The sequence below is a fragment of the Silene latifolia genome, chromosome 2 (assembly GCF_048544455.1).
Source record: "Silene latifolia isolate original U9 population chromosome 2, ASM4854445v1, whole genome shotgun sequence".
Lineage (NCBI taxonomy): Eukaryota > Viridiplantae > Streptophyta > Magnoliopsida > Caryophyllales > Caryophyllaceae > Silene > Silene latifolia.
The window spans coordinates 180,030,962-180,058,686 of NC_133527.1; the positions used below are offsets into that span (position 1 = coordinate 180,030,962).

The 27,725-nt window shown below is 40.8% G+C and overlaps 4 protein-coding genes across 6 annotated transcripts; 3 read left to right on the forward strand and 1 right to left on the reverse strand.

The window, feature by feature from the left end:
- The first annotated feature begins 9,059 nt into the window (after positions 1-9,059).
- Positions 9,060-16,847, forward strand: LOC141643522 (aspartic proteinase 36-like). The gene is made up of 12 exons (XM_074452712.1): positions 9,060-9,555; positions 9,781-9,901; positions 11,970-12,397; positions 12,489-12,645; positions 13,561-13,643; positions 13,736-13,832; positions 13,953-14,025; positions 14,119-14,322; positions 14,922-15,046; positions 15,165-15,266; positions 15,357-15,454; positions 16,471-16,847. The coding sequence occupies exons 1-12, from the start codon at positions 9,329-9,331 to the stop codon at positions 16,649-16,651; spliced, it is 1,896 nt and encodes a 631-aa protein (XP_074308813.1). The 5' UTR covers positions 9,060-9,328; the 3' UTR covers positions 16,652-16,847.
- A 1,668-nt stretch (positions 16,848-18,515) lies between these two features.
- Positions 18,516-21,505, forward strand: LOC141643523 (U-box domain-containing protein 4-like). 3 transcript variants are annotated; one of them, XM_074452714.1, is made up of 3 exons: positions 18,516-18,674; positions 19,861-20,943; positions 21,210-21,505. In XM_074452714.1, exons 2-3 carry the CDS (start codon positions 19,894-19,896, stop codon positions 21,267-21,269), a joined length of 1,110 nt encoding a protein of 369 aa, XP_074308815.1. In that variant the 5' UTR covers positions 18,516-18,674; positions 19,861-19,893; the 3' UTR covers positions 21,270-21,505. The 3 variants fall into 3 exon arrangements, with proteins under 3 accessions (XP_074308815.1, XP_074308816.1, XP_074308817.1); XM_074452715.1 differs by having other exon boundaries at positions 18,556-18,663; positions 21,210-21,428; XM_074452716.1 differs by lacking the exon at positions 18,516-18,674 and adding an exon at positions 19,685-19,769 and having other exon boundaries at positions 21,210-21,428.
- Positions 21,506-22,514: 1,009 nt separating this feature from the next.
- On the forward strand, positions 22,515-23,400 carry LOC141641725 (U-box domain-containing protein 4-like). The gene is made up of 2 exons (XM_074450376.1): positions 22,515-22,578; positions 22,617-23,400. The coding sequence occupies exons 1-2, from the start codon at positions 22,515-22,517 to the stop codon at positions 23,351-23,353; spliced, it is 801 nt and encodes a 266-aa protein (XP_074306477.1). The 3' UTR covers positions 23,354-23,400.
- Positions 23,401-24,439: 1,039 nt separating this feature from the next.
- On the reverse strand, positions 24,440-26,869 carry LOC141643524 (uncharacterized). The gene is made up of 2 exons (XM_074452717.1): positions 26,025-26,869; positions 24,440-24,751 (listed from the first exon to the last, which is right to left on the reverse strand). The coding sequence occupies exons 1-2, from the start codon at positions 26,727-26,729 to the stop codon at positions 24,668-24,670; spliced, it is 789 nt and encodes a 262-aa protein (XP_074308818.1). The 5' UTR covers positions 26,730-26,869; the 3' UTR covers positions 24,440-24,667.
- Positions 26,870-27,725: the final 856 nt, after the last annotated feature.

Here is a 27,725-nt window from a genome sequence, read left to right on the forward strand (position 1 = left end):
ACCAGACTCACCCGGCATCTCGGATAGCTTTAGCTGTTCGGGGGCCAACTATTGAGCCTTTCCTCCCTGCCATCTTTTGGCGCTTCAAGTGACATGTTTGTAATCTTTTGCTTTTCTTTTGTTTTGTTAGTAAAACTCTTGGTAGGTTGTGTTTAGGCTTATCCCTATGGGGACGGCCGTCGTCTGTACTCTCCTTGTAATTGTTTTCAATAAAGTTCGTCTTATTGGCCTTTGGCTTGGCCGGGGCTTTGATCACAATCCTTTACTTGTCTTCTTGCGTTATTAATTGAGTGCCTTCGTTTTTACCTTCGGTATAACCGAGGCAGTTTGAATGCATATCCCAACTGTGTTTAACGTCTTTAGCGTGTCGACCGACGTATCCCCGTCGCTCTCGGCTTTGGCCGAGGTAATCGGGGTTGCGGCTCGACAGCGTTCGTAACTGTGTAGGCATATTGATCGCTAGATTTGCGTCTCAATTGCACTGAGTGTACGTTTATTCTAGCGTATCGGTCGATGTGTCCCCGTCGCTCTCGGCTTTGGCCGAGGTAATCGGGGTTACGGCTCGATAGCGTTCGTAACTGTGTAGGCATATTGATCGCTAGATTTGCGTCTCAACTGCACTGAGTATACGTTTCTTCTAGCGTATCGACCGACGTATCCCCGTCGCTCTCGGCTTTGGCCGAGGTAATCGGGGTTGCGGCTCGACAGCGTTCGTAACTGTGTAGGCATATTGATCGCTAGATTTGCGTCTCAATTGCACTGAGTATACGTTTCTTCTAGCGTATCGACCGACGTATCCCCGTCGCTCTCGGCTTTGGCCGAGGTAATCGGGTTGCGGCTCGAGCGTTCGAATCGTGTAGGCATATTGATCGCTAGATTTGCGTCTCAATTGCACTGAGTATACGTTTCTTCTAGCGTATCGACCGACGTATCCCCGTCGCTCTCGGCTTTGGCCGAGGTAATCGGGGTTGCGGCTCGACGGCGTTAAATAGCTGAATGTAGGCATATTGATCGCTAGATTTGCGTCTCAATTGCACTGAGTGTACGTTTATTCATGCGTCTCAACCACGGAGGGGATACACACTGACGGAAAACTTGGATGTTTCTTCATTAGATATAAACACGCGCCGGGGTGCCGACAATGGTTTTGGACACCTCCGCCGCTTATACAAAGTACTTTCTTAGGTTGTCAGTGTTCCAGTGGCTCATCAAGGGCACGCCCCCCATGTCTGTCAGCCGGTATGTACCCGGCCTCATCTCTTCAACTACTTTGTAGGGTCCCTCCCAGTTGGCCGTTAATTTACCATGAATATTTCCTTTGTTGGTGGCGGCCGACTTTCTTAGGACTAGATCTCCTATTTTTAAGTCCCTTTTGTGGACTCTTCGATTGTAGGCTCTTCTCATCCGATTTTGGTATACTGCCAAGTTGAGGCGCGCCGTATCTCGGCTTTCTTCGACCAGGTCTAGGGAGGCTTTCTGGCCTTCCTCATTTTCAACTGGGTTAAAAGTAGCCGTTCTGAATGTTGGCACCGTCGCTTCAATTGGTAGGATCGCCGGACCCGTAGACTAAGTGGAAGGGGGTGTATCCCGTTGCTTCTTTCTCCGTGGTCCGAAGGGACCACAGGACGCCGGGCAGTTCATCGGCCCATCTTCCCTTAAGGTCTTCAACTGTCTTTTTCAAACCGTTGAGGATTGTTTTATTTCTTTGCCTCCCTTTGCCCGTTGCTCTGTGGGTGGCAGACGGAGGAGTATGCAAACTTGATGCCAAGCTCTTCTAACCAGTTCATTATTAGGTCACTCCAAAACTCTCGGTCGTGGTCGAATACCATGACTTGGGGTAACCCAAAACGAGTTATAACATTTTCCCAGATTACCTTTCGACGATTTGTGGTTTTCGCCGCATGCTTGCTACGACTTCAACCCATTTGGTGAAGTAATCAACGGCGACGATCAAGAACTTCCTTCCTCCGGAGGCCGTTGGAAATGGCCCTAGCATATCCATCCCCCAGCGTGCGAAAGGGAGGGGATTAAGCACCGGTTGTAGGTCCGGGAAGGAGCGTGTATCACCGGAGCATGCATTTGACGAGTTCGTGCACTTCTTGGTTTTAGCCTTGGAATCCGCAAGCATGGTGGGCCAGAAGTAGCCGGCTCGTAGAGCTTTGTGGGCCAGCGTTCTTGCCCCCATGTGATGACCACAGATGCCTTCGTGAATTTCTGTCAAAATTAGCTGCGTATTTGGGCCGACGCATTTCAAGAGTGGTCTTATTACGGACCTTCTGTATAATTCTCCTTCAAACAACAAGTACCTGGCGGCGATCCTCTTTATCTTGGCCGAGAGATTGCGGTCCTCCGGCAACTCATTTGCAAGTTTGTATTTCATTATGGGAGTCATCCACGTTGTCACGGCCTCGATGTTGCCCACCGTGCGAGTGCGTCGGTGATGCTTTTAGCGGTCCCGATATCCACTAGCACGGTTGGTGATATTCTTGATGGTTGAACGGCAAGTTTTGAGAGAGCGTCGGCTCGGTTGTTCTCGGACACAGGGATGCTTTGAATTTTGAAGAACTTTAATTTTCTTTGTGTCTGTTTTCACCCTTTCCAGGTATCTTACCATTCCGTCGTCTCGAGCCTCATACTCTCCTCTGATTTGGTTAGTTATCAAGAGAAAGTCTGTCTTCAACACGATATGCTCTGCCCCGGCAGCTCTTGCTAGCTCGACTCCTGTTATCACCGCCTCGTATTCGGATTCGTTGTTTGAGGCCGGGAAGGTAAATTTCAAGGCGTACTCAAACTCGTCCCCGTTTGGGCTGATGATAAGGATGCCGGCGCCCGAGCTGTTCGTCGTGGAGGACCCGTCGGTGAATACTTCCCATACACCGGGATGTACTTCTTCTTGATATGTGCATTCGGCCAGGAAGTCTGCAAGTGTCTGTCCCTTTATCGAGGGCCTCGGCTTGTATTGAATGCCGAAGCCGGATAGTTCTACCGCCCATTTGATAAGCCTACCAGATTGTTCGAATTTTTCTAATGCCTTCTCCAATGGCTGGTCGGTTAAGACCGTCACGGGATGTGCGTCGAAGTAAGGTTTCAGTTTCCTTGCGGCTATGACGACAGCAAAGGCCGCTTTCTCAATCAGCGGGTAATTTCTTTCGGCGGGTAGTAATGTATGGCTGATAAAGTAGATTGGTGTCTTCTTGCTTGTCTTCTTCTCTGACGATCACGGCACTGACCGTGGCCGAGGTAACTGCTATGTATAGATATAGCGTCTCCCCCAGCATTGGCCTAGACAGGGTTGGCAGTGTCGGAAGGTGAGCTTTCAGTTGCCTGAAAGCTGTGCTTTGTTCCTCCCCCCAGCCGAAATCTTTATTCCCCTTCAATACTTTGAAGAAAGGGGTGATTTTGTCGGCGGACCGAGAGATGAAGCGGGCTAGGGCCGCCATCCTCCCGGTCAGTATCATGACCTCCTTTCGATTCCTCGGTTCCGGCAGGTCTAAGATTGCTCGGACTTTGTCTGGATTGGTATCAATTCCTCTGGCGCTGACAAGTACGCCGAGGAATTTACCTGCCCGGACACCGAAGTTGCATTTCATTGGGTTGAGCTTCATCTTGTATTTTCTTAGTGAACAAAATGTCTCGTGTAAATCGGCCAAGTGCTCGCTGTCAGACTTGCTTTTTACAATAGCATCGTCGACGTAAGCCTCAATGTTTCGTCCTTTTTTATTTTGGAACACTTTGTCCACCAGCCTTGTGTACGTTGCTCCGGCGTTCTTCAAACCAAACGGCATCATTTTGTACATGTATGTGCCGTTAGCAGTGATAAATGCGCATTTAGGCATGTGTTCCTCGGCCATGAATACCTGGTGATACCCCGAGAAGGCGTCCAGCAGGCTCAGCATGGTGTAGCCTGCCGTGGCGTCAATTAAACTATCTATTCGAGGCAAGGGATAACAATCTTTGGGTCATGCTTTATTAAGGTTGGTAAAGTCTACACACATTCTCCATGCCCCCGATGACTTCTTCACCATTACAACATTGGCTAACCACTCAGGATAAGTACAAGGCATGATGAAGCCCGCCGCTAGTAATTTATCTACTTCGGCTTTGATGGCCTCATCCTTTCTACCGAGGAGTTCCTCATTCTCCGCTTGATCGGGCGAGCGGTGGAGAGTACGTTCAGCTTGTGAACAATCACCTCCCGGCTCACGCCTGGCATCTCGGCCGCTGAGTAGGTGAAAACATCTTTATTCTTCCTCGGCGGAGTCCAGGAGGTCGGCTCGAATTTTGGTTCCAGGTTGACACCGACGATTCACGGTGCGGCCCGGATCAATCTCTACCTCCTCGGTCTCTGCTCCTTCGACCATGCCGATGGTCCGGTCATTCCGGATACGAGGGTGTCTTTATATCTGGAAGGATTTTAGTTTTGAAGCGCCAGCTCTCACCCTCTCTAGATACTTTATCGTCCCGTAGTCCCGAGCCTCGTATTCTCCTCTGATCTGGTTGGTCACTAAGAGTGAATCTGTTTTCACCATGACGCGCTCTGCCCCGGCGGCTTTAGCTAGCTCAACTCCGGTTATCACCGCCTCGTACTTGGATTCATTGTTTGGGGCCAATGAGGTAAGCTTCAAGGCGTGTTCAAACACGTCTCCGTTTGGGCTGATAATAACGATGTCGGTCTTCGAGCTATTCGTCGTGGAAAGGCCGTTAGTGTAAACCTCCCATACGCCGGGATCCTCCTCGTTCTTCGAGATGAGCTTATGCGCTTCCCCCCGGTCCGAGACATACATTAATGTCAGGGCCCGGATGGACATCACAGCGTCGGCTTCGCTCAAAGTGACCCGGCCTATGAGGACGTTGTAGGCAGACGAGCCGTCAATAACCACGAACTCGGACATAACATTCTTGGCCGCACTTCCCTCGCCGAACATTACTGGCAGCTTGATTGATCCCAGGGGTACCAGGCCGGCCCCGAAAAAAAGCGTACAACGGTTTGGTGTAGGGGCTCAAGTCTTCAACCTTCAGACCGAGGCCGAGGAAACATTCTCTGTACATAATGTTTGTGTAGGCGCCCGTGTCAATTAGGCATCTCTTCACCAAGTGGTTGGCTACGTCCAGGTGGACCACAAGTGGGTCGCTGTGAGGGGCGATGACTCCCTCGTAGTCTTTCTTCCCAATGGTCATATCGGGGATGTTGGAAGCGGGGGTTGCTGTGTTGGGCACAAAGTTGATGGCCTGATATAGTTCATTCAGGTGCCGTTTGTTCCCATGAGCGGACCCACCGTTCTCGTTGTCCCTGACGACGACATTGACTACTCATACCCGCTCAAAAACGGATTTCTTATTTGACCCGTCGGCATCTGTTTTTTGGCCTCCGGCTATGTATTTGCCGAGACTCCCCGTTCGGATCAGATCTTCAATGGCATTTTTCAAATGCCGGCAGTCGTTTGTTAAGTGGCCGGTGTGGCCGTGATACTCACAGTACTGGCTTTTGTCACCGTCACTCCTCGCCCTAGGGGGCCTTTCCCACTTTTGACCTTCGTTTTTGCTCAGGGCGAAGACCTCGGCGGCAGATACGACCAGGGGGGTGTGATTATTGTACTGCTTTCGGTAGTACGGTGCCGAACTCCCCCCGGCACCCGCCGAGTTCTGTTTCCTGGCAGACTGGCCAGATCGTGACCTATTATTGTCACGGCGTTCTTCATCCGGGTTGTCCTCCCGGTGGTTCTTCTTCTCTGAGTGCTTGGCCTCGCTGGGGCCTACCCAGGTTTTGTGGTAGTCTTCCACCTTGATGGCTTGGTCGGCCAGTTTTCTGGCGGCGTCTAGGCCCAGGCCTCCGCACTTGATGAGCTCGTCTTTTAAGTCTCCCCTTGGGAGGCCTTTCATCAGTGCGAAAGCCGCCAGCTCGGGATTAATCTCCCGAATCTGCTGAACCTTGCCGTCGAACCTTTTCACATAGCTTCGTAGAGACTCGCCCCCCTCCTGTTTAATAGTTAGGAGATCCGACGTCTCCACGGCCCTCCTCTTATTGCAAGAGTACTGGGCTAAAAAGGCGTCCCTTAGGTCGGCGTAACAGTATACCGAGCCGTCGGGCAACCCTTTGTACCAATTTTGAGCCATCCCATGCAAAGTTGTTGGGAAGACTCGGCACCAGACCTCATCGGGCTGCTCCCATACCGACATGTAAGACTCGAAAGCCTCGGCGTGGTCGGTTGGGTCACTATCTCCTTTATATGATATGGGCGGCAACTTGAGCTTAGTTGGCACCTGGACTTCTAGGACGTAGGCGCTGAGGGGCTGTCTGACCACATGTCGAACGACACGCGGCGATCGGCTCCTCGCATTCCTAGTCCGGCTTCTCTCCTCGTAGCGAGAAGGACTTCTCCTCCGACTCTGGTGAGTCGGGCTTCTTCTCCAACTCTGGCGAGTTGGGCTTCTTTCGCTCCTCCGGGGTGTGCCTCGTTTGTCTTGGCGACGCTGTCTTCTCACGAGTGCGAGAAGGACTTAGGTCTACCACGACCACTTTGGGCTCCTCCGGTGTCTTGACAGGGTCAGCTTCTCCTAATGCTCCGTTCAAGTTTCTTGGGGTCACATTTTGGGCCCTGGTCTCCTGGACGGTTTCCGCCGCTCTTGTCGGCGTGACAGTGTGAGCCGGCGTACTCCCAATTAGGTCCAGGAGCATCTTCAGTTTTGCTGCGTCAACCACATGTCCCATGATGGTGACCTGGTCGGCGGGCAGCGGTGTATCCGGCATATTTGGCATCCCGAATTCCGATGGATTATTCCGCCGGTGGAGGGCTGCGCAACTCCAGAATTTTGGAAGGTATCATCTTGGTGTAGTTCGGTTTCGTCAGTAACGAATACCTCTTGTTGTTTCGACATCTTCTTAGCTTTTGGGGTGGGTTTTTTTTTTTTTTTTTTTTTTTTTTTTTTTGTTTGGAATGAATGTGACTAGCTTCTAGTGTCTTTCCCCACAGACGGCGCCAATTGTTCCGGGTGTAATTCCAGAGCAAGTATTGTTACCACCCGTGGATTGTAGAATGACGTCTTTGCTTGAATCCTCCTTGCGGCCTCCTGAAACGATGAACAAACTGAGGGCTCGGCTTTGGCCGAGCGTACTCACTCCGACGCTCAAGTCAGTAAACTTAGAGAGGTAAGTTGTCGTTACTTGGCTAAGGATGTATTGTAGAGAGATAAGATATTACCAGATGAATAGTGATTCTTAGGTTAAATTGTGGATCCTTTCCTTAATGAAGGTTGATGAGTATTTATAGACTTTCACCTTTTGTCACGTAGTGGCCAAGTGGCTAGCAGGTGGAAAGACCGTTCTACCCTCGGCCGATGGACCCATGGCAGGCCGGCCGAGGGTGTTGGATATGAGTACGCGGGTATGTATCCCGGCTGGCTAGTTGCCAGGCCGATACCCAGGTGACAGGCCGATGGGTTGCATCGGCTAGACTGTCTAAGTCGTTGACTTGCTGTGGATATCTTTGACCTTGCTCAATGTGCTGACTTGGTCAGCGGTGCAGAATATACCCCATCAATTATAATTATAGAGTACAAAAAAATAAAAAACCAAAACAATTGTCCATCTAGTAGAGATTGTGAGAAGTAGAAGTAGAAGTAGGTATTTGCTGCTTCTGCTTTTAGTGGCTTTTTTTTAAGTTTTAACTTTTCAAAAGTTGTTTTACACCCATCTAATTTATAGTGTTTGGCATAGTTTCTATTTTTTCAGTTGTAAAAGCACTTGTAAATCTTGGTGGGTACTTGAACTACTACAAAACAATTACTACGTACTTAGCCAAAGAAAAAATAATTATAAAATATGACCGTCTTATAATCTTATACTATGAGATACTACTTTTATAAGTTAAATATTCAATTTTTACATATAAAGGATCGTCTCACCCTGAAAGACGGTCTTATACATTATTCAAAGGGTTGTCTTATACTCTTTTCATCTCAAACAGTAAATTATTTTTCCTTTTTATATAATTAATATTGAGCTTATATTTTAAAAATAGCATAAGACAAATCATAATCAATATACGGAGTAAAGAACTTACAGTTAGAAGCAGCCGATTAAAAAAATGGCAATAACAGAGTGAAAAATATTATTGTTATAGAGTACAAACAATAAAAAACCAAAACAATTGCCCATCTAATAGAAATTGTGAGAAGTAGAAGTAGATATTTGCTACTTCTGCTTTTAGTGACCTTTTTTAAAGTTTTAACTTTTCAAAAGTAGTTTTACATCCATCTAGTTTATAGTGTTTGGCCTAGTTTCTATTTTTCCAGTTGTAAAAGCACTTATAAATCTTGGTCAAACAGCACCTTAGTACTCCAAGACTACTTCCTGCGTGTCGAATCTTGGAGTCCCGTTCTTAGTTTAAGTTAGATTTTTAGGCGTTTAGAAAACATATCGCTATTCTACACAATCAATGTATAGTGCTACTAGGACCAAATAATCAAATTTGCCTCTATGAGAGGTGCTAGTCTATCAAAAACCGCTTCTCATCCAAAAGCTTGTTGTTGCTTGTTGCTTGCTTTTAATAATCGTATTGCTTACTTTTATTGCTTTCGTGTGCCGGACTTGATAATCGTGACTAGGATTCCCGACACACACCCGAGACTCGAGAACGTGCTAGTGGGCGATCCCTCACTAGTACGAGACCCTTATTGCTTGCATTCTTGCCCTAGAGTTGGGCAAGGGTGCGCACCACGATCCGGCAAAAGTACCGGACCGTGACATAAAGGCAGTATGTTTCGAGTTTCGACCCATAAGTGGTCCCAAAAAAAGACTAAATTTTCTACGCCCAACAAACATGGTTGTGCGTTCGGAGATAATCTTCGCTCGTGAAGTAATGCCGAAGCATTCTTTAATCTTTACACTCCCTCACTTCTTGTTTGAACGTATCTATATCAAATTTATTATTGCAATATTTGACACGTTATCTCGAGAGCAGAAGTTAGTTCATTTCGATATAACACACCGCCAACCAAACTAGTGAGGAAAAAGATTGATAATAATTTTTATAAAATCTCTTAAAAATAAGATTGATCTTGATTTTGACCCAATTCCTCCCCATCTTAAATCTTAAATCTTAAATCTTATTGATTTTAGACCGAAAGTATCCATCCATCCCCAAACATAACAATAACAAACATTTAAAAAGTTTAAACAATCAAACGTAGCATTGTTGATTTTGTGTTTAGACACTTGTTCGTTCGTTGAGAATACAAATCCAAACTCCAAAGACAACAAAGTCAAATCACATACTTTCACCCCGTGATCCACCGTGGACGGCGGCGGCAACGCCACGCATCCGCCGCAATGACCATCACCACCACCACCACCACCACCTTCCTCCTCCTCCTCCTCATCGTCACACTCTCCTTTCCTCCGCCGTCGCAATCTTACAACCATCAGCCACTCGTCCTACCGCTTTCTCTCTCTTCTCCCAGAATCTCTGACGTCAGCAAGTTCAATCTCCGACGTCACCTTCATTCCGCTTCTCCCAATGCACGGATGCGCCTCTACGACGATCTCCTCTCCAACGGGTTTGCTTACTTAATCAACCTCATTATTTTTCTATCATTCTATGTATCTTCTCCGTCACAATCATTTGTTTACCTTTGATTAAAATACCGCTCATAACAAATGATTGTGACGAAGGGAGTATTTGAATTTAAAAAATAGGATTAATTTAATTCTGTTTTGTTTGATTAGTTAGTTAGAAAGTATATGATTAATTATGTAGGATGTGTATGTGAATTGTGGTTTAGGTATTATACGACTAGGCTTTGGATCGGAACGCCGCCGCAGGAGTTTGCGTTGATTGTGGATACTGGTAGTACCGTCACTTATGTCCCTTGCAATACCTGTGATCAATGTGGTAATCATCAGGTATTCTTTTATGACCCTTATTATACGCTATACAACGACCTTATTTGAGTTTTTATTATGTTTTTCAAATGCTCTGTGAATTGGTTTGTGATTTATATCTATTGAGTTTGGTGTTATCGGAGCCTCAGAGGTCGATTCATGATGCGTAGGGCACTTTGTTTAAATGGCCGAGGCGTGTCCTTCCACACCCGTATCCTCATTTTAGTCTAGAGACCTTGTGTTTTGCAAATTGAGTCATGGCTGACTTTCACACTTAGCTTGACTTGTAATTGGAGTATGAGACTTACAATGAGCCAGATGCGCATTGAGGTTGGAGGATATGTTACTTGGCCTCATCATTTTTGAGGCGCATAGTGGAGGGCAATGATACATGTGGATTTTTAGTATTTGACGTTATTCGATATATTTAATGTTATTTTATTTAATTTTTAAAATTTATTTGTTCTTTTCGGATTTATTACACCTTTTTATCAACAACTTTCTTATATATTAATACTTGGTTCACTTTTAAGGTATTCCGGGCCCTTAAGTTTTATTTCAGATTTCAAAATCGTTTTAATCTTTATTCTCGATTTAAATTCTAAGTTTTTATAAAAAAATTGGAATATATATTGGGATGAAGTTTGCGTCTAAAAAAATAGTCTATTTGGGGAGATCGGATAGTGATGGAATTGAAATAACTACTACTTCGTATTAGGTAGGAATTTGGGAGCCTCAAGTTTTAACTAGGTTGCAATTGATAAGGAATTGAGCTTTATTCCATTTCCAAATTCTAAGGTTTGCCAAACGCAGAATCAGTTGTGATTCTTAGTACCCAAACATACCGTTCATGGATTTGTTATGAAATACATACCCAACCTTTATCAATCTGACAACTCTTCTAGAACAGAGAAAACATGAGGCTAGCATGAAAAAGTACGTGCAGAGACAGCGTATGAACTTTGAAGCACTTAGTATGATATTTATTGATTTTAAGCCATACCTCTCAAACATTTCTTTATTTCACTTTTAAAAACTTGAAATATCTCCAACTTATTCCTCAACCCTTGAATCCTGAACCCTAAAATCTCGTTATTAGGATGTGTCTCCATACCGAAGATAGAGTCATAATGTCTAAAATTTTAGTGATGATGAGTATGATGCTTGGATAGTTTTGGATATGTAAATGTATGTGAACTTGTACCAGAATGCCCAGAACATAGTTTGGAGATCATCAAGGGCAATGTTGAATTTGATTAACATAGTCAGAATATAACTAGGAATATAGTTGTGAGTTTGTGACTAACATCAACTACAATAAAGGTGTGAAAAAATGATGTGGTGTAATCAATTGCCTAAATTTCACTTTGGGGCTTATGTTTGATGAGGAAGTAGGTGTCGTACTGTCATAGCTTTTTAGCCAAGGCTACCATCAATGTGATGTCGTAATCACTAGCTGGTTCAATATTATGGTCATCTCCTTTATAGATATAAAAGACTTAAGCATCTCTCCTTTTATGTTAGACTTGTGATACCCGCTTAGAAATATGGAATCATTAATGAGCCGAGAATTTGAAGAGATCAGTGCTTCTAGTTAGACTTTCTTTCTGTCAACTGGTTTCCCATGCATCTTTGAAAATAGAATTGCATTGTAACTTCACTTGATTATTACCATGGGGACTATGTCATGTAGGTTTTGGATATATAGTTATATACAGGCCTATAGGGCATAGTGGATTACCCAAATTTTCTCCTTAAGGGCTTGCTTGGGATGGAGGTAATAATTCCTCCCTCACCTCCTCTTTCCACCCTCCACAACCACCACTAACCACCAATCTCCTCCCATTTCTTCTTGCTTTAGTCTCTATCACTCCGGTAATAATTACCCTCATCCCAAGCGAGCCCTAAGAGTTACTCCCCCCATCCTTATCATTTGTGTACCTTTGATAAAATAAAATTCATGCATCACAAATGAATGGACAAAGGGAATATTTTCATGCATCACAAAATAAAATTCCACTCACCAGTTTATATCCTTTGTTTTCTCTCTTTCTACTGCTTCTGGTTATATCTTCACTTCATTTTACAGGATCCAAAGTTCCAGCCAGATCTCTCAAATAGCTACAATCCAGTCAAATGCAATCCTGATTGCACATGTAGTGAAGATAATGACCAGTGTACTTATGAGAGACAATATGCTGAAATGAGTTCCAGCAGTGGCATCCTTGGTGAAGATCTTATAACTTTCGGTAATTTGAGCGAGCTTAAATCCCAGCGTGCTGTTTTTGGCTGTGAAAATGCAGAAACAGGTGATCTTTACAGTCAACGTGCTGATGGTATAATGGGTTTGGGTCGTGGCGAACTAAGCATTGTTGATCAGCTTGTTGAGAAAGGTGTAATCGATGATTCCTTTTCGCTGTGTTATGGTGGCATGGATGTTGGTGGGGGTGCTATGGTTCTAGGTCAAGTATCTCCTCCTTCTGACATGGTCTTTACCCACTCTGACCCTAGTCGCAGGTATGAATTTGACGATTATGGATACCTGATAGACCTCTATATGCTTCTCTTAACATCTGACACATTTACTCTAGTTTCGGGATGGCAACAGTCAATATTATAACATCGAGCTGAAGGAGTTACATGTAGCTGGGAAGAAGCTGGATGTAGACCCACAGGTTTTTGATGGGAAATATGGAACTGTTCTAGATAGTGGTACAACATATGCATATCTACCGGAGGCAGCATTTGTTGCTTTTAAGAAAGCTGTAAGATGTTTTTTTATAAAAATGCGTAAATACATTTTGACATTTTACTTTAGATACTGCTTCCTGAAGTTGAAACTTTGCACAATAGATGAACATAGTAAATAAGTTTCTACTGTCTGTTACGTGGTATCTTTATTTTCTCTCTGCTAGAATTATGATACAACAACAACAACAACAACATCAGAGCCTTAATCCCAAAATGATTTGGGGTCGGCTGACATGAATCATCCTTTCGAACCGTCCATTGGTGAACGCACGCCTCAAAATGCGAATAAAAAGGGTCTCTGCTAGAATTATGATAATCTGAAAATATTCAGTCCGTGTAAAAGAAGCATGGGTTTGGTAATTTAGTTAGCTAAATTGTACATTTGCCAAATTCAGACATCCTTCTCAAAGAGATACTCAGAATTAAAACATGGTCTCTTATTTGGGGAGGTTTTGATAGACTGTATTCCATTTACCTCTGCACTTTCTCTTCTACGGCTAATCGCCATAAAAGGAAAAAAATGTTCTTGCTTTGTGCAAGCTTTATAATATTTTATCCTACTGTTTAATGGTTCTGTTAGGCTATCGCTGTTTGTTTACACAATTAGGATCATATGTAGGCAGAACTTAGTGCAGCGACCTGGAGTTTATGTTAATTAGTTTTGACCAAATGTTTAACGGAGCAGCCTTCCTCCTTTAAGGAATTTATTTTCTAAATATTTTTTTTGGAATTTATTTTCTAAATATTTTTTTTAAAAGAATCCTTCTTTGAGCCCTCTGTGTTGATGTGCCCTGGTCTTTTAATCTCTACTCCTATATGATTGTCAATTACTTTATTTACGTGATGGGATCTCTGGTTATGCGCATAAAGTATACATTACTTCATTTCTCTCGCAACTTCTGATTAAATTTTTTGTTTGTTTAACGCAGATCATGAATGAGCTCCATGACCTGAAGAAAGTTCGTGGTCCTGATCCAAATTATAACGATATATGCTTTTCTGGTGCTGGAAGGTAGTTTATATTGTTAGTGACTTATAAGCTCACAAGGCAATCTAATGTGTCTCATCATCTGAATTTGTCTGTCATTTTTTTTGTTATCTTAGTGATGTTTCAGAACTCTCTAAAACCTTCCCTTCAGTTGACATGGTCTTTGAAAATGGTCAAAAGTATTCAATGTCTCCGGAAAATTACTTATTTAAGGTAATCACTATCCCCACCCTCCTATTAGCAAACTCTAACGTGATAGTTTCTTCAAGTTAATGTGCAAAATTCTTTGTTATAGTAATTTTATCCTTAATCCACTTCAATCGTTTTATGCAGCACTCAAAGGTACCTGGTGCATACTGTCTTGGCGTTTTTCAAAATGGGAAAGATTTGACTACTCTTTTAGGAGGTAAAGTGTACTAATGATTACCATATTTTTGATTAATTTGCTTTCTTGTATAGAGATTTGTAAACTCGTTTCCTTGTCAATTTGTAATAACAGGTATTGTTGTCCGTAATACTCTTGTAACATATGATCGTGAACACCTTAAAGTTGGATTTTGGAAGACCAACTGTTCAGTGTTATGGGAGAGACTTAACACATCTAGCGTTTCACCAGCACCTTCTCCTTTGGTTGGGGATGTTTCAACTGCAGGGATGCCACCTGCAGCCGCTCCTGATGGACTACCCAGTTACATTATTTCAGGTACTTTGGGCCTCTTTTTCATTTTAAGACCGTAAGGATTCATGATATTGCTCTATCTTTGAATTGGCGATGATGATGCGGATTGCGGAGTACAAATATAAGATACCTGAAATTAAGGAAAGTTACTAGGAAATAAGGAAGGAAGAAAAGGAAGAGGACGAGAAAGATTGTCCCTAACATCAAGTGAGGTGGGGAGAGCAGATTCTCTTGGAAACAAATTAGCATAGAAAGTGAAAATACGGAAGAATCACAAAGAGAAAATAAAGGAAAATAAAATTTGGCTCATAGAGATGTAGCAAAAAAAAAAGGAACGAGAAACATGGCATGTGTTCCTTAGTTTCACAAATACACAATATACATAAAAAAGAAACATTTCACCAGCTCCGGCTAGTCACATCTTAAAAATTAAAATATGGAAAATCGATTTTAATGAAATGCTCATATAGCCATGTAATAAAAGTTTAGAGCCTTGTGACCCTGTCCCCCTCACCTCAAACTGGGCATTCATATATGCTTGTTTTGCAGACTTGTAGCTTTGAGCCTTGAATAAATAAAAACGTGGCTGACCTTTTTCCCACGATCAAATTTTCCAATTTCAGGAGATACTCAAGTTGGATACATTACATTTGGCGTGTCCTTGAGTGTCAACTACTCAGACTTGAACCCGCATATTTCAGAACTAACTGGTGTCATTGCTAAAGAGTTGGGAGTCAACATCTCCCAGGTAAGCTGAGGAAAGAGTTGGTTTTATGCTTCTCCATTTAAACAAGAAAAGGGGTGGGGAGAATTGTAGTCTTTCAAGCATGCTGTTAATTGAATATTAATTTCCTCTTGGCTTTTAGGTTCATCTACTAAATGCGACTTCAGCTGGAAATGGTTCCCTGATAAGTTACAGCGTCTATCCTGAAGAATCTGCCAAGTATTTCTCGAATACTACTGCAACGGTAAATTGCTTTTGGTGAATAAGGTTTCAGTTTAAGTGAGAGACATTGGGGATTATATTTTATTTGTTAATGTCGTCTTTCGTTATGCAGCATATAATTTCACTTTTAGCTGAACACAGTGTCCAACTTCCAGACTCCTTTGGTAGTTACAAGTTGGTTAGTTGGAAGTTCCACCCTCCTCTAGAAAGGTAAAATTATTATTCTGTTTTATATAATTCTTGTATTGTCTACTGATTTGTCTCTCCAATGTTCTTTCTATTGCTTTTCTTTGTAAATGGCGATCAATGGGTGCAGGGGTAGAGTTCATAGTTAAAGTGGTTGGCCTCCTATTATATCAACATGAGATTGCCTTTGAAAAGACTAATTTCTTTTTCAATGTCTTCTACCTGCATATTTGGTTTAAGAGAAACTAGATTTCACTTTTCAGTTTGTTTTTGATGATAATTTGTTTGTAGTCTACTTTGGTAATCCGACTTAAAGTGTCCATTTTGTGGTAAAGACTTCGACTTCTGACCATTTAAATGCCACTAGGAGAACTTGGAAAGGAAATCCCTTTCCTCTCCACTCCCTATCCAAGCTACTTGGCCTAGGCATTAGTAATTTTGCTCAAGGGACCACACTCGCCTATTTCAAATAAATTACCACTGGACAATGACAAATTTACCGTTTTCCAGTGCTGTTTTGCTGTGTGGTAGAAAATGAAATTGAATGCCTTCTCAATGATAATGAACTGCCAGTCGGTTATAACGAATATATTAGGCTGCTTTTAATCCACATATGTGTTGTCCGGCTCCAGCTTATGCAGTGTGATGTATTATATAGTACGGAGTATTATCATAAATTATTTCTGCTGTTACTAGCCGCAGGTCCCATAATATGGGCCTTTGAATTTATTTTTTCATCTATTTCTCTGTACTATATTTGTAGAGTCATGATTTGTGTTCTAGATTATGATGGACTAAAGTAAAAAGAGACACTAGGCTTATTGCACATATAATTGTGAAGTAGCAGTTATTTGATACCATTCTCGACACAATTTTCATGAGGGTCATCTTGAGCAACTTTACTATCAAGACAGCGATAAACCTATCCTACCCCTTCACCCGGCCAATAGCGGAATCCCTTGTGGCACCGATTATTATTGTCGTAGGTGTAGAGTCTAGACAATAGTCTTTATATATCTGATTATCCTCCGTTGATATAGGAGCTGGTGGGAGCAACACTACTTAGTAGTGATTATAGCAGTTATAGTAACGTTGGTGTTAGGATTATCAGCATCTGGGATTTGGTTCATTTGGAGACGGAGGCAAGAAACATCAATACCATATAAACCTGTTGATACTCAATCCGCTCCCCCTCAAGAACAGGAACTCCAGCCTTTGTGAATTGCTAATTGGATTTCTTTTCATTTATCCCAAGATTTTGGTGCCAATTTTATCTTCTTTTTCTTGTAAAATTGATTGAGAATCTCAAACATATACGTAGCGCTTAATGGATTGGATAATGGAACCACAGTATTTTTAAGAGTTCCGAGTCATATTTCTCATCCTCCGAGTTTCAATTTAGATGGACTACTCTTACAGTCTTACTATACCCTATCCTGAAACACATTATTTTGTCCGATTTTACGGATTGCGGCAACTAGTATGGGTATTGTAGAACCTTGTACTAACTTATTGCTTGTTCCCATTCCAATCATGTCAATTCATTCAATAATGTATCATAGACAACCCGGACATGATTTTGCTTGCTAATTGATACTCCGTATCTATTTTGGTATATCTTGTCTTCTTTTTCTTGGATTATTGGCTTATTGTTATCGTACTTACGACGAAACTTCTGATTTTTTTTTTTCCGTCACCAATTCAATGAAAAATTCTTTACGAGTGTCGTCTTGGCTTCTTATTAGTATGAAAAGGACTTTGCATCTAAAAAATGTATGAAGAAGAAGTCAAGCAAAGTGGTATTTGATAACGACGTAATTTGTGATTAATGATACGATGATCATATAGGAGTAATTGATTACGTTTGGTTTATACTGTAACTTGAAGTGGGATACATACTTGCGCAGGCCGCAAATGACGCCGTTAATGACGTGTTAGTGGCTTGCGAGAGATTGCACAATTTTTTTCCAATACACGTGGAAATCCCAACTAATCTATCCACATTTGATTTTAGGAGTTTAGGGATCAACTATTATTCCCATTTTCTAATCATAGTCAATCAAGAACTATTTCTTCAATCTCAAATTTAACGTCTCTTTTCCAATTTTTATTTCCCAAAAATAATTGCCCATTTTCCAAATATAGTAACTAATTACAGTGAATTATCATTTTTATTACCCTTCAGTAGTATTTCTATCGGAAATAGGGAACATGTAAAATTTATAAGTCAAGAGGCGTGACAAGTGATATTTCTTGAATCTTATCATTGGTTAAAGGGACAATAAAATTGAGATGAATGTAATACTATCAAGATAAATCTCACGAACAACATTGAAGGTGTAATAAGCAGAAATATTAATCATATTTTCCTTTTCTTTTACCTTCACTCTTTTGTCTGGCGATTTTTCAATTGGATGGTACCATGGGTTAGCCTCTTAGGCAAAAAAAAAAAATGCATTTATTCGAGATTTTCACCCAAGTGATAACCCTTGCAAAATTATAGAATTTCATTATATGAAAAATTAAATTCGATATTTAAAGCTAATGAATTAATAATTTCTTAAAAAAAAATGCTAATGAATTAATTACAAGTTCAATAACAAGTACTCCGTCTTATTCATTTATTTACCATTTTTTTTTATTGTTTTTAAGGGGTATTATAATCAAATATAAACAAATAATTACGACTGAAAGAACATAACTAAGCCGAATCTCGAAATAAGAAGAAGTCATTTTTCTAATTCACAGGTCAAACTTCTCAACTAAACCAACATTATTAATGCCATTTTGTATTGGGATTTGGGTGTTAGAATCAAAGAGTTTGGTAAAATGTTGATAGACAACAACAAATATAGAATAATAACACGAAGTCACAAGTCATCCCCATTGACCAACCCATACTTAAGAAATGCAGGTGAGAAAGACGGAAAATGAAGTTGACCAAACTATAATAAAACCAAAATCATATACTGTCATACACTCAATTTGTGTACTAAGAAATGTAGGGAAATTAGGAAGCAAAAATAAAGGAAAATTAAATGAAATTTAACCAAATCATATAAATCCAAAACTCAACTTACACGGCATATTAAAGTTATTGCAACTCTCTATATGTCATCACAGACATCACCTTTCTTTTGAGCTCTAATTCTCTCTCAAAATTCAGGTTTTGCATTAGTAGCTGAAAGAAATTGCCCCAGCTGTCGATTGGATATTCATCGTCAACACAAAAAGTAAAATTCAGGTTTTGTTTCTTAATTCTCATTGTTTTCTCATTTCAGCTTACATATTTCTGGTTATTAGTTACTGTTATATTGGTGATCGTAACACATAAGCACGACGATTCTTTTGTAGGTTAAATACCTCATTTAGTGATACTCTGTAGTAATACGTGAGTGTTTAACTCGTCAAAGGGTATAAGACGGTCTCATTTTATAATTTGTGAATGTTTCGACATGAAAATATCAAATTGTTGTTGATTATGTGATTTTAGTTGTAAACTGGTTATCTTTCTTGTGAGTCTGCAATTCTGCTTGAAACTGGAAGCTTGGCTTGTTGACTTAATGTTTTATCCTCAATATAAAGTTTTAATTAATCCATTCATCTCATTGTAGACGGCTCAAATATATTACCACTTTCATAATAAGACAACCCCACCATTCTTATTATGAAAGTGATGACATATTTGAATGTCCGTCTAAAGTGAGATTTTGTGTCAATCTTTAGGGCCATTTTTTTTTTTTTTTTTTTTTTTTTTTTTTTTTTTTTTTTGGGTTTCAGACTGTAAAAATCACTTTTTGTATTGTTATCAATCTTAAAACAGTCCGTCTCATTGAAGATGACCACTATCCGTCACAAGCTGAAGACGGATAGTGACCCTCTCACAAAATGCAAGTGAATGGGCAAGTGGGGTACTCATTTTCCCCCACTTGCACTATCCATTTGCATTTTGTGAGAGGGACATTATCCGTCTTCAGCTTATGACGGATAGTAATGTCCGTCTCCAATGAGAATTTGTGATCTTAAAAATACACGGTTAAATCTTTCAGTAAAATTGGCAACTCACAAATATCGTAATGGGAAAACGCGTACCTGTCGAGGTGGCGGTATCTTTTCATAGGAAGTCAAGAAGGGACAAGGGACTGTCTATTGCAACATGCTTTTTGCTATAGTGATCCTATTTGTCATGTACTCATATACGAAGTAGTTTGTTAAACAAAGCCGACCACATATCATTTTGGGACTAATGTTTTAGTTCTATTGTTGTCACCGGGTGTGAAAATAGACGACCCTGAACATTTTTTTCGGCTAATTGTAATTGCAGCTGCTGCTGCTACGGGTGAGTGTAAAACAATAGCCGTGCATCATAAAATGTTAAGCAGAGGAATAGGTTGACAGGTTCTTTAATGTTATTTTGTTTATCTTGACAGAAATTGAGGAAAGCAGAAGCGCCTAAATCCAGCATGGTCTCTTACAGTGATTTAGTGCCAGAACAAACTGGTGACAGTACTCAACTCCTGCAGAATTCAGAAACTGATGACAAGATGATTAAGGATCGAATTCCAGCTTCTACTGAGATAACTCCTCATAAGGATCCCGTCTCTTTGACCACAATAACTGACCTAAGACAAAATCGCAAAACCCGTCTTAAGCAATTAAAACCTTCACCTGTAATTATATCCGCGATGGTAAATGATACCAGAAGTGGTGCTGAGACCCATGTTAGAAAATTAACCGAAGACTTGAAAAGTGAGTCTCCTGAGATTATAAGAGAAGCTGCCTTTGAGCTCCGCCTTCTTGCTAAGGATGAAGGCAACAGAATCTTAATACCTAGTTGTGGGGCCATTACGGTACTAGTTGATCTGCTTTTCTCTCCAGATTTGATAATCCAAGAAAATGCCGTAACTGCCATTTTGAACCTGTCAATCAGTGATAATAACAAGCTCATGATAGCCAATTCCGGAGCAATAGAGGCTTTGGTACACGTTCTTCGGACTGGAACTCCCGGGGCTAGGGAGAATTCAGCTGCAACTCTCACTAGCCTGACTAAGTTTGACGACAATAAGATCCGGATTGGCAAATCTGGGGCCATAGGCCCTTTGGTAGACCTTTTGGAAAACGGGACTCTACAAGGGAAGAAGGATGCGGCCACCGCTTTGTTCAACTTGTCGACAGCAACTGTGAATAGGAGTAGTATCATAGAATCAGGTGCGGTAAAACATCTGATTGGTTTGATGGATCCAGCACTCGGGATGGTTGACAGGGCTACTGTTGTCTTAGCTAATCTTGCGACAGTACCCGAGGGTAGGACTGCCATAGCTCAAGCAGGAGGAATCCCGCTTCTAGTTGAAGCTATTGAGTTGGGTTCACCGAGGGGAAAGGAGAATGCTGCGGCTGCACTAAGTCACTTTTGTTCAGATAGTAACAAATATTGCAGGAAAGTCCTTGATGAAGGCGCTGGTCCGCCTTTGGTTGCCTTGTCCTTGTCAGGGACTCCAAGAGCCAAAGAAAAGGTATGACATTCCTTAATTTAGAATTCGTGATTTGTTTTCATAGACGGTTTTATTCGTTTTGCACACAAATTAAAGAACATAATAAGTAATGAATCAACATGGACTCTCCCAAAATGAAAAACATGAAGTTTATTCTCGATTGATGGACTCATGTAAACTAAAAACACAGAAGCTGTTACTTTGCAGTGAATCATGTAAGTGTCTTATATATTTGTCTGTATGCTACTAACATTTTTTTTTGGTTTCTTTAATTTGTGTTTATGCAGGCAATTAAGACTCTATCTCATTTGAGAAATCTACAACGCGTTTATGGGAGCCGAGACTGAATTAGCAAACTTAAGATGTCAAATAACATCTAGGACATTGTAAGTTCGCCCTAAATTGTGTAAATATGATGTAATCGTGTAAGTGAAATTATGTTGTTTTTTAAAGATTGGTTGTGCTGTTGTGCCACATTTTAATGGAGTATCGTCTTAAGATTAAAACGAGTCAAATATCATCATCACACTTGAGCAAATTTATTGGTTTTCCAATTCAATTTGCTTTTGTGTTATTCTAAATACTTCAGCCGTCTTACCGTCTTAAATGAGAATCTGTGTAAGTTGAGAAGTCATGCTCCAAGTCACAAGTCAAAGTTGTCCACTGAACCAACATTATTAATACCATCTGTATCGGGATTTGGGTGTTGGAATCAAAGAGTTTGGTAAATTGTTGCTAAACCAAGAAAAGATAGAATTTCACAAGTCATCCCCATTGACCAACCCATACTAAGAAATGTAGGGGAGAAGAAAGGAAAATGAAATTGACCAAACCATATAAAAACTAAAATCATACTGTCATACACTGATATACTCCGTAAGTCCTTAGTAATTAATGAGTGAGTGTTTAACTCATCAAAGGGTATAGGACCGTCTCATTTTATAATTTGTGCATGACCGAAAATTCTCTTGAGATAGAGTAGGACACTTTATAAACTGTTTATATGGTAGTTGTATCTTTCTTGTGAGTCTGCAATTCTGCTTGAAAATGGAAGCTTTGGTTTGTTGAATTGTTCTCGGTATAAAGTTTTCATCTTTATGTGTATGAATTGCCATCCTTGATATTTCTTCTATTTGTTTCATAATGTAAGAATCACTTCTCTGTATCTGACTATCTGTCATCAATTTTAAACCTACACTGTTAAACCTTTCAGTAAAATTGGCAACTCACAAATTTCGTAATCGGAAAACGCGTACGTGTCGAGGTGGTGGTATCTTTTCATAGGTATAATAATAGTGTTTTGAAAAAAAAAATGTGTTTTGAAAGGTTGTGTACTTGTGTTTGACAATTTATCCATGTTGATATCATACTTGTGGCTGTTCAACTGTTAGCTGAAGTTTAACCTTGCTGTAATGCTGTGTATCACAATTATACAAATTATATTATGCTTTCGACAATGCTTTGTTCATTCTGAAATCCCTGAAAGAACTAGCTTATGCATCAGAGTCTCTCTTACAACAAAAACTGATCAAAGACACAATCACAAAATCCGTCTTAAGCCATTAAAACCTTCACCAATAATTATATCCACAATGGTAACTGATACCAGAAGTGGCATTGAGACCCATATTAGAAAATTAACCGAAGACTTGAAAGGTGAGTCTCCTGAGATTATAAGGGAAGCTGTCTTTGAGCTCGGCTTCTTGCCAAGGATGATCACAACAGAATCTTAATAGCTAGTTGTGGGGACATTACTGTACTAGTTGAACTGCTTTTCTCTACAGACATGATAATTCAAGAAAATTCTGTAACTGCCCTTTTGAATGTGTCACTCACTGATACTGATAACAATAGGCTCATGATAGCCAATTCCGAAGCAATTGAGGTTTTGGTACACGTTCTTCGGACTGGAACTAATAGGGCTAGGGAGAATTCAGCTGCAACTATCATTAGCCTGACTAAGTTTGAAGACAATAAGATCCGGATTGGAAAATCAGGGGCCATAGGCCCTTTAGTAGACCTTTTGGAAAACGGGACTCTACAAGGGAAGAAGGATGCGGCCACCGCTTTGTTCAACTTGTCGACAGCAACTGTGAATAGTAGTAGTATCATAGAATCAGGTGCTGTAAAACATCTGATTGGTTTGATGGATCCAGCACTCGGGATGGTTGACAGGGCTACTGTTGTCTTAGCTAATCTTGCGACAGTACCCGAGGGAAGGACTGTCATAGCTCAAGCAGGAGGAATCCCGCTTCTAGTTGAAGCTATTGAGTTGGGTTCACCAAGGGGTAAGGAGAATGCTGCGGCTGCACTAAGTCACTTTTGTTTAGATAGTAACAAATATTGCAGGAAAGTCCTTGATGAAGGCGCTGGTCCGCCTTTGGTTGCCTTATCTTTGTCAGGGACTCCAAGAGCCAAAGAAAAGGTATGACATTCCTTAATTTAGGATTTCTGATTTGTTCCCGCCAAAAAAAAAAAAAAAAAAGGATTTCTGATTTGTTTTCGTAGACGCTGTTATTTGTTCTACACACAAATTAAAGAACATAATAAGTTATGAATTAACATGGAAATTGATGCAGGCAATTAACTAACATTCTTTTGATTCTCATTTGAGACATCTACAACGCGTTTTTGGGAGCCGAGACTGAATTATCAAACTTAAGACTTCAAATTACATTTACTCCATAGTACATTGTAAGTTCGTCCTAAATTGTGTAAATATGAGGGTATTACTGTAAGTGAAATTTATGTTTGTTTTAAAGATCGGTTGTACTCTTGTGCCACATTGTTTGATCTTTTATTTGCAAACCAGTAATGTTTGTGCAATCCAACATGCTTATTGATCAACAAGTTTGCTATATATAATTAGGAGCGATCTGACGACATTTTTCTTGATATAGTAATTCACCTGAACTGGTGTAAACTGTAAAGTTCTCAAGATACAATGTCTCCATAACAAGCACATTCGTGTTTGTTTTCGTTTGTGCCTATAGGAAACTAGGAACACGCCTGCATTCGTGTCTGTTGGCATTTTATGCACCAGGTTTTCATTTTCATGGATGCAGACGCTAGCCCGAGCTGTTTTGATGTTTAGCTAGGAACATTACATTCAAATGTTGGGCAAATCGATACAGAGACCATTAACCATTTTAAGCTAGTAGTCGTCCACCCTAAAATCTGGATTCTGTGATTTATGTTTAGCTTTCCTAGCTTTAAATTCCGGCAACACCACTGTACATACGCTCGTTCCGCCTAAAGTGTTAGATTTGGATCTGAGTAAAAGAAAATTTATTGGGTGTTTGTGGGACAAGATGGTGGATAAAAATGCTGTAGTTTGTGACCAGATCTGTGAAAATGAGGTCCTTCTGTCTTTTTATTTATTTCATTTACATGTTCATTTCCGACTGAGCCAGAAACTTAACGAGTGTTGTAATTTGGTTTTTACGATGAAGTAAGTCACGCGGACATTCAGCCCTCGTAACTAAAATTTGTGAAATCCCTTCAGAAGACAAAACAATAAGTTAATGTTGTAAATATTATATATCCAGAATGACAGCATTTGACGTACGGGTGAAAATAATTTTGACAGTAAAGAATAGTAACTCGATGACTAAACAAATTACCTATATATTACAATAAATGTAGCTCTCCCATGTTATCAGTTGAAGATGACCCAGGCAATGAATAAAAAATCCATAAAAATCGAAAAATAAAAAAAAAAGAATCACAGTGATGCAATAGAAGTTCAGAAGAGAAGCATAGCAGATCCTAATGCTAAGCTCAAGCTGATCAGATTCTTCAATGTCCATGTGATCTTCTCTGCTCCACTCTGCCATTTTTTGTATTCCAAGTATATATTTAATCAATTATTCACCAAAAATTACAAATCACGTTCAAGATCAAGATAATAAAATAAGCACCCCACTTGTTACGATCAACATTAATTAATTAATTAATTAAACAAAATCATTGACTATGAAAAATTTCAACATTTGTAGGCTTTAATTGCATTAGTATCCGTGGTTGACCTTGTATACGTGGTTCTCAGACTATCATAGATACTCGAGGGTACATCGTACATGTCTAAGAAAGGTAGGTAGCACATATAAATCAGGACCACTTGTAACTGAGCTGGCAGCTCTTGGGATATTTAAAAAGACTACCTAATCTTTAGATGTGTATTGTGTAAGTAGCTTTCAAGTCAAGAATGAATGGCTGACAGTTGATCATAAAAAAGGTTGTTTCTTTAGAAATGCCAAACATAAAGTTGTACTGCTGCTGCCCATTTTAGAATTCAGACAAACAAAGACTTCACAGTTCACAGCAATGACAGCATTTATATATGAATGACCCGACCCGACCCGACCCGACCCATTTGCTGCATTATTTGATATTCGTGTTATAAAATGGATACTTATTGAAAACAGACGACAGTCCGACACTCGATCCTTTGGCAGAAATGCTTGTCTGGATGCCACTACCATCCCACTACCCCTGGTTTTTTATTGCAAATTGCATCCAAATGTTTTTTTACTTCATTTATCCTAGGCGAGATAGGCGTTAATGTCTCACATAGTCACATATTTCTTTAAGAAATATCAAACATTAAAATTTCATGCTTTCATTGACTTGTATGATAAGTTGACAAGCTTGACTCTTAACTCTTACCACACAAAAGGTGAATGTAACAAAATCAATACATAATTAGGTCTCACTAATAGGGTCTAACAATATGTTATACAGCGACAACAGCGTTATCAGGTGATACCGAGTTATCGACTATATGTTCAATGTATTCGTAGCGTGACACAATCTCATTTTCCTTCCTCGAAAATTTAAAGCCAAAAAAGTACTCCCTCCGTCCCGATCAATTGTTGTCCTTTCGTTTTGGCACAAAGACCAAGGAATGAGTAAAAGGCCAATAACTAAATGACAAGTGGAACAAATTGAATGAGAATAATCAAATTACTCATCAAGTTCATTCTTAAAATAGAAAGGACAACAAATGACTGGGACACCCAAAATGGAAAAGGACAACAAATGACCGGGACAGAGGGAGTAATATAAATTGACAATTGTCTAAAAGAAAAGAGCATACATACCGTATCATTTTCAGAAGGGGAAGGAGCCATGTCATCTTCATCACCATTAGGTCCAGGTGCATCACTGGGAGGAGCAGGCGGACTCAACAACTCTACCGGCGTAGGAGCCGGCGAAACATGATGCTTTTTACAATGCTTCTTCAACTTAAACCTACATTTATGCGGCCGCGGTGGTGGCGCATGGTGTTTCTCTGCTGGAGCCGGAGCCGGCACTTCAACCTCCGGAGCTGGTGATGGAGAAGATTCCTCTGGTGGCGGTGACGGTGGTGACAGCGGAGGTGACTCTTCCGGCGCCTTAGCTGGGGATTTAGCCGGAGCCTTAGCTGGCGGCTTAGGCTTAGGCTTAGAGACGGGGGATTTGGTAGGTGGTTTAGTAGCCGGGGATTCGGCTGGGGGAGCTGAGACTGGAGCCGAAACCGGAGAAGGGGAGGATTTCGGCTTAGCCGGGGTTTTGGCGGGAGCGGAGACAGGGGTGTCAGCTGGCTTAGCTGGGGATTTAGACGGAGCGGAAACAGGGGTGTCGGCTGGCTTAACCGGGGATTTTGACGGAGTGGTAGCGACAGGGGAGTCGGCTGGTTTAGCCGGGGATTTAGAAGGAGCGGCGGCGGGGGATTGGGCGGCGACGTAGGTTATAATGAGGAAGAGGAATGTAAGACGGTAGAAAATACTGGGAATGTTTATTCTTGGATCCATGGTTTTAATCATTGGATGTGTTGTGTTGTAAATGGGAGTGCTAAAAAATGTTGGTGTTTTTGTAGTGGTATGGTATGGGGAGTATGGGTAGCAGGGTAGAGGAGGAGTATATGTGGAAGGGAATATATAGCCGTTGGGATTAGGTGACGACGGAAAAAATAAAAATAGAAAGGAATAAGAAATGATAACAGGCTGTCACTGTGTCGGTTTGAGAGGAAAGGGAGAAGAGAGTTTATTGGTCCGGGACCGGATCGGATCGGATCAAACTCTCTGAATCGTAGATCAAATAAGGGTTTAAAGGTGGACCTAGGAGACTATAGGATTGGACATTTTGACCACATTAATATCGGTCCGGTCTGGACTAGAAAAACGCGTGGACCGGACAGGATCAGACCAAAGTGGATCAAATACAATTCTCATTGATATGATTTAGCATATAAAATTAGAACTCGAGAAGTTCGTAACGATTAAAATAAATAACATTATCTTCTTACTAGATTTAACTGCATATTTACTCATCTTATAATTTGTGTAAACAAATAAGAAAATAAATTACAATTTTAATTATTTTTTTTATAATATAAGTTTGGTTTATGGTCCAGTCAACGGTCCATTTGATTTGGTCCAGGAGCGGACCGAAAACCAAAGTATAGTAAATAGGTGGACTGGACCAAATGAAATTCAACCCGATCTGGTTCAGATCAAATGGTCCGATAAGGTCTAGTCTTTGGTTCGGACCACTCGAAGAGAGTGAATTTTTGTTGATTAATTGTATTTTTTTATTATTTATTTTTAAGAAGAAAGAAACATGTGTTGGGAATTAGGAATAGTATATGTGTATTGTGTTGGTGAATGATGAGTCGGAGAAGTGGTTGGAGTTGCACTTTGGTTGTTGGAGGCTGCCGCGTCTATTTTTGTTCTTTCATGTTTTAGACGGCGTTGTTTTTCTTTACTTGTGCTTCATCATTCATCAATGTCAAGTTCGGTGCTTTATTTAAAATAGTCCTA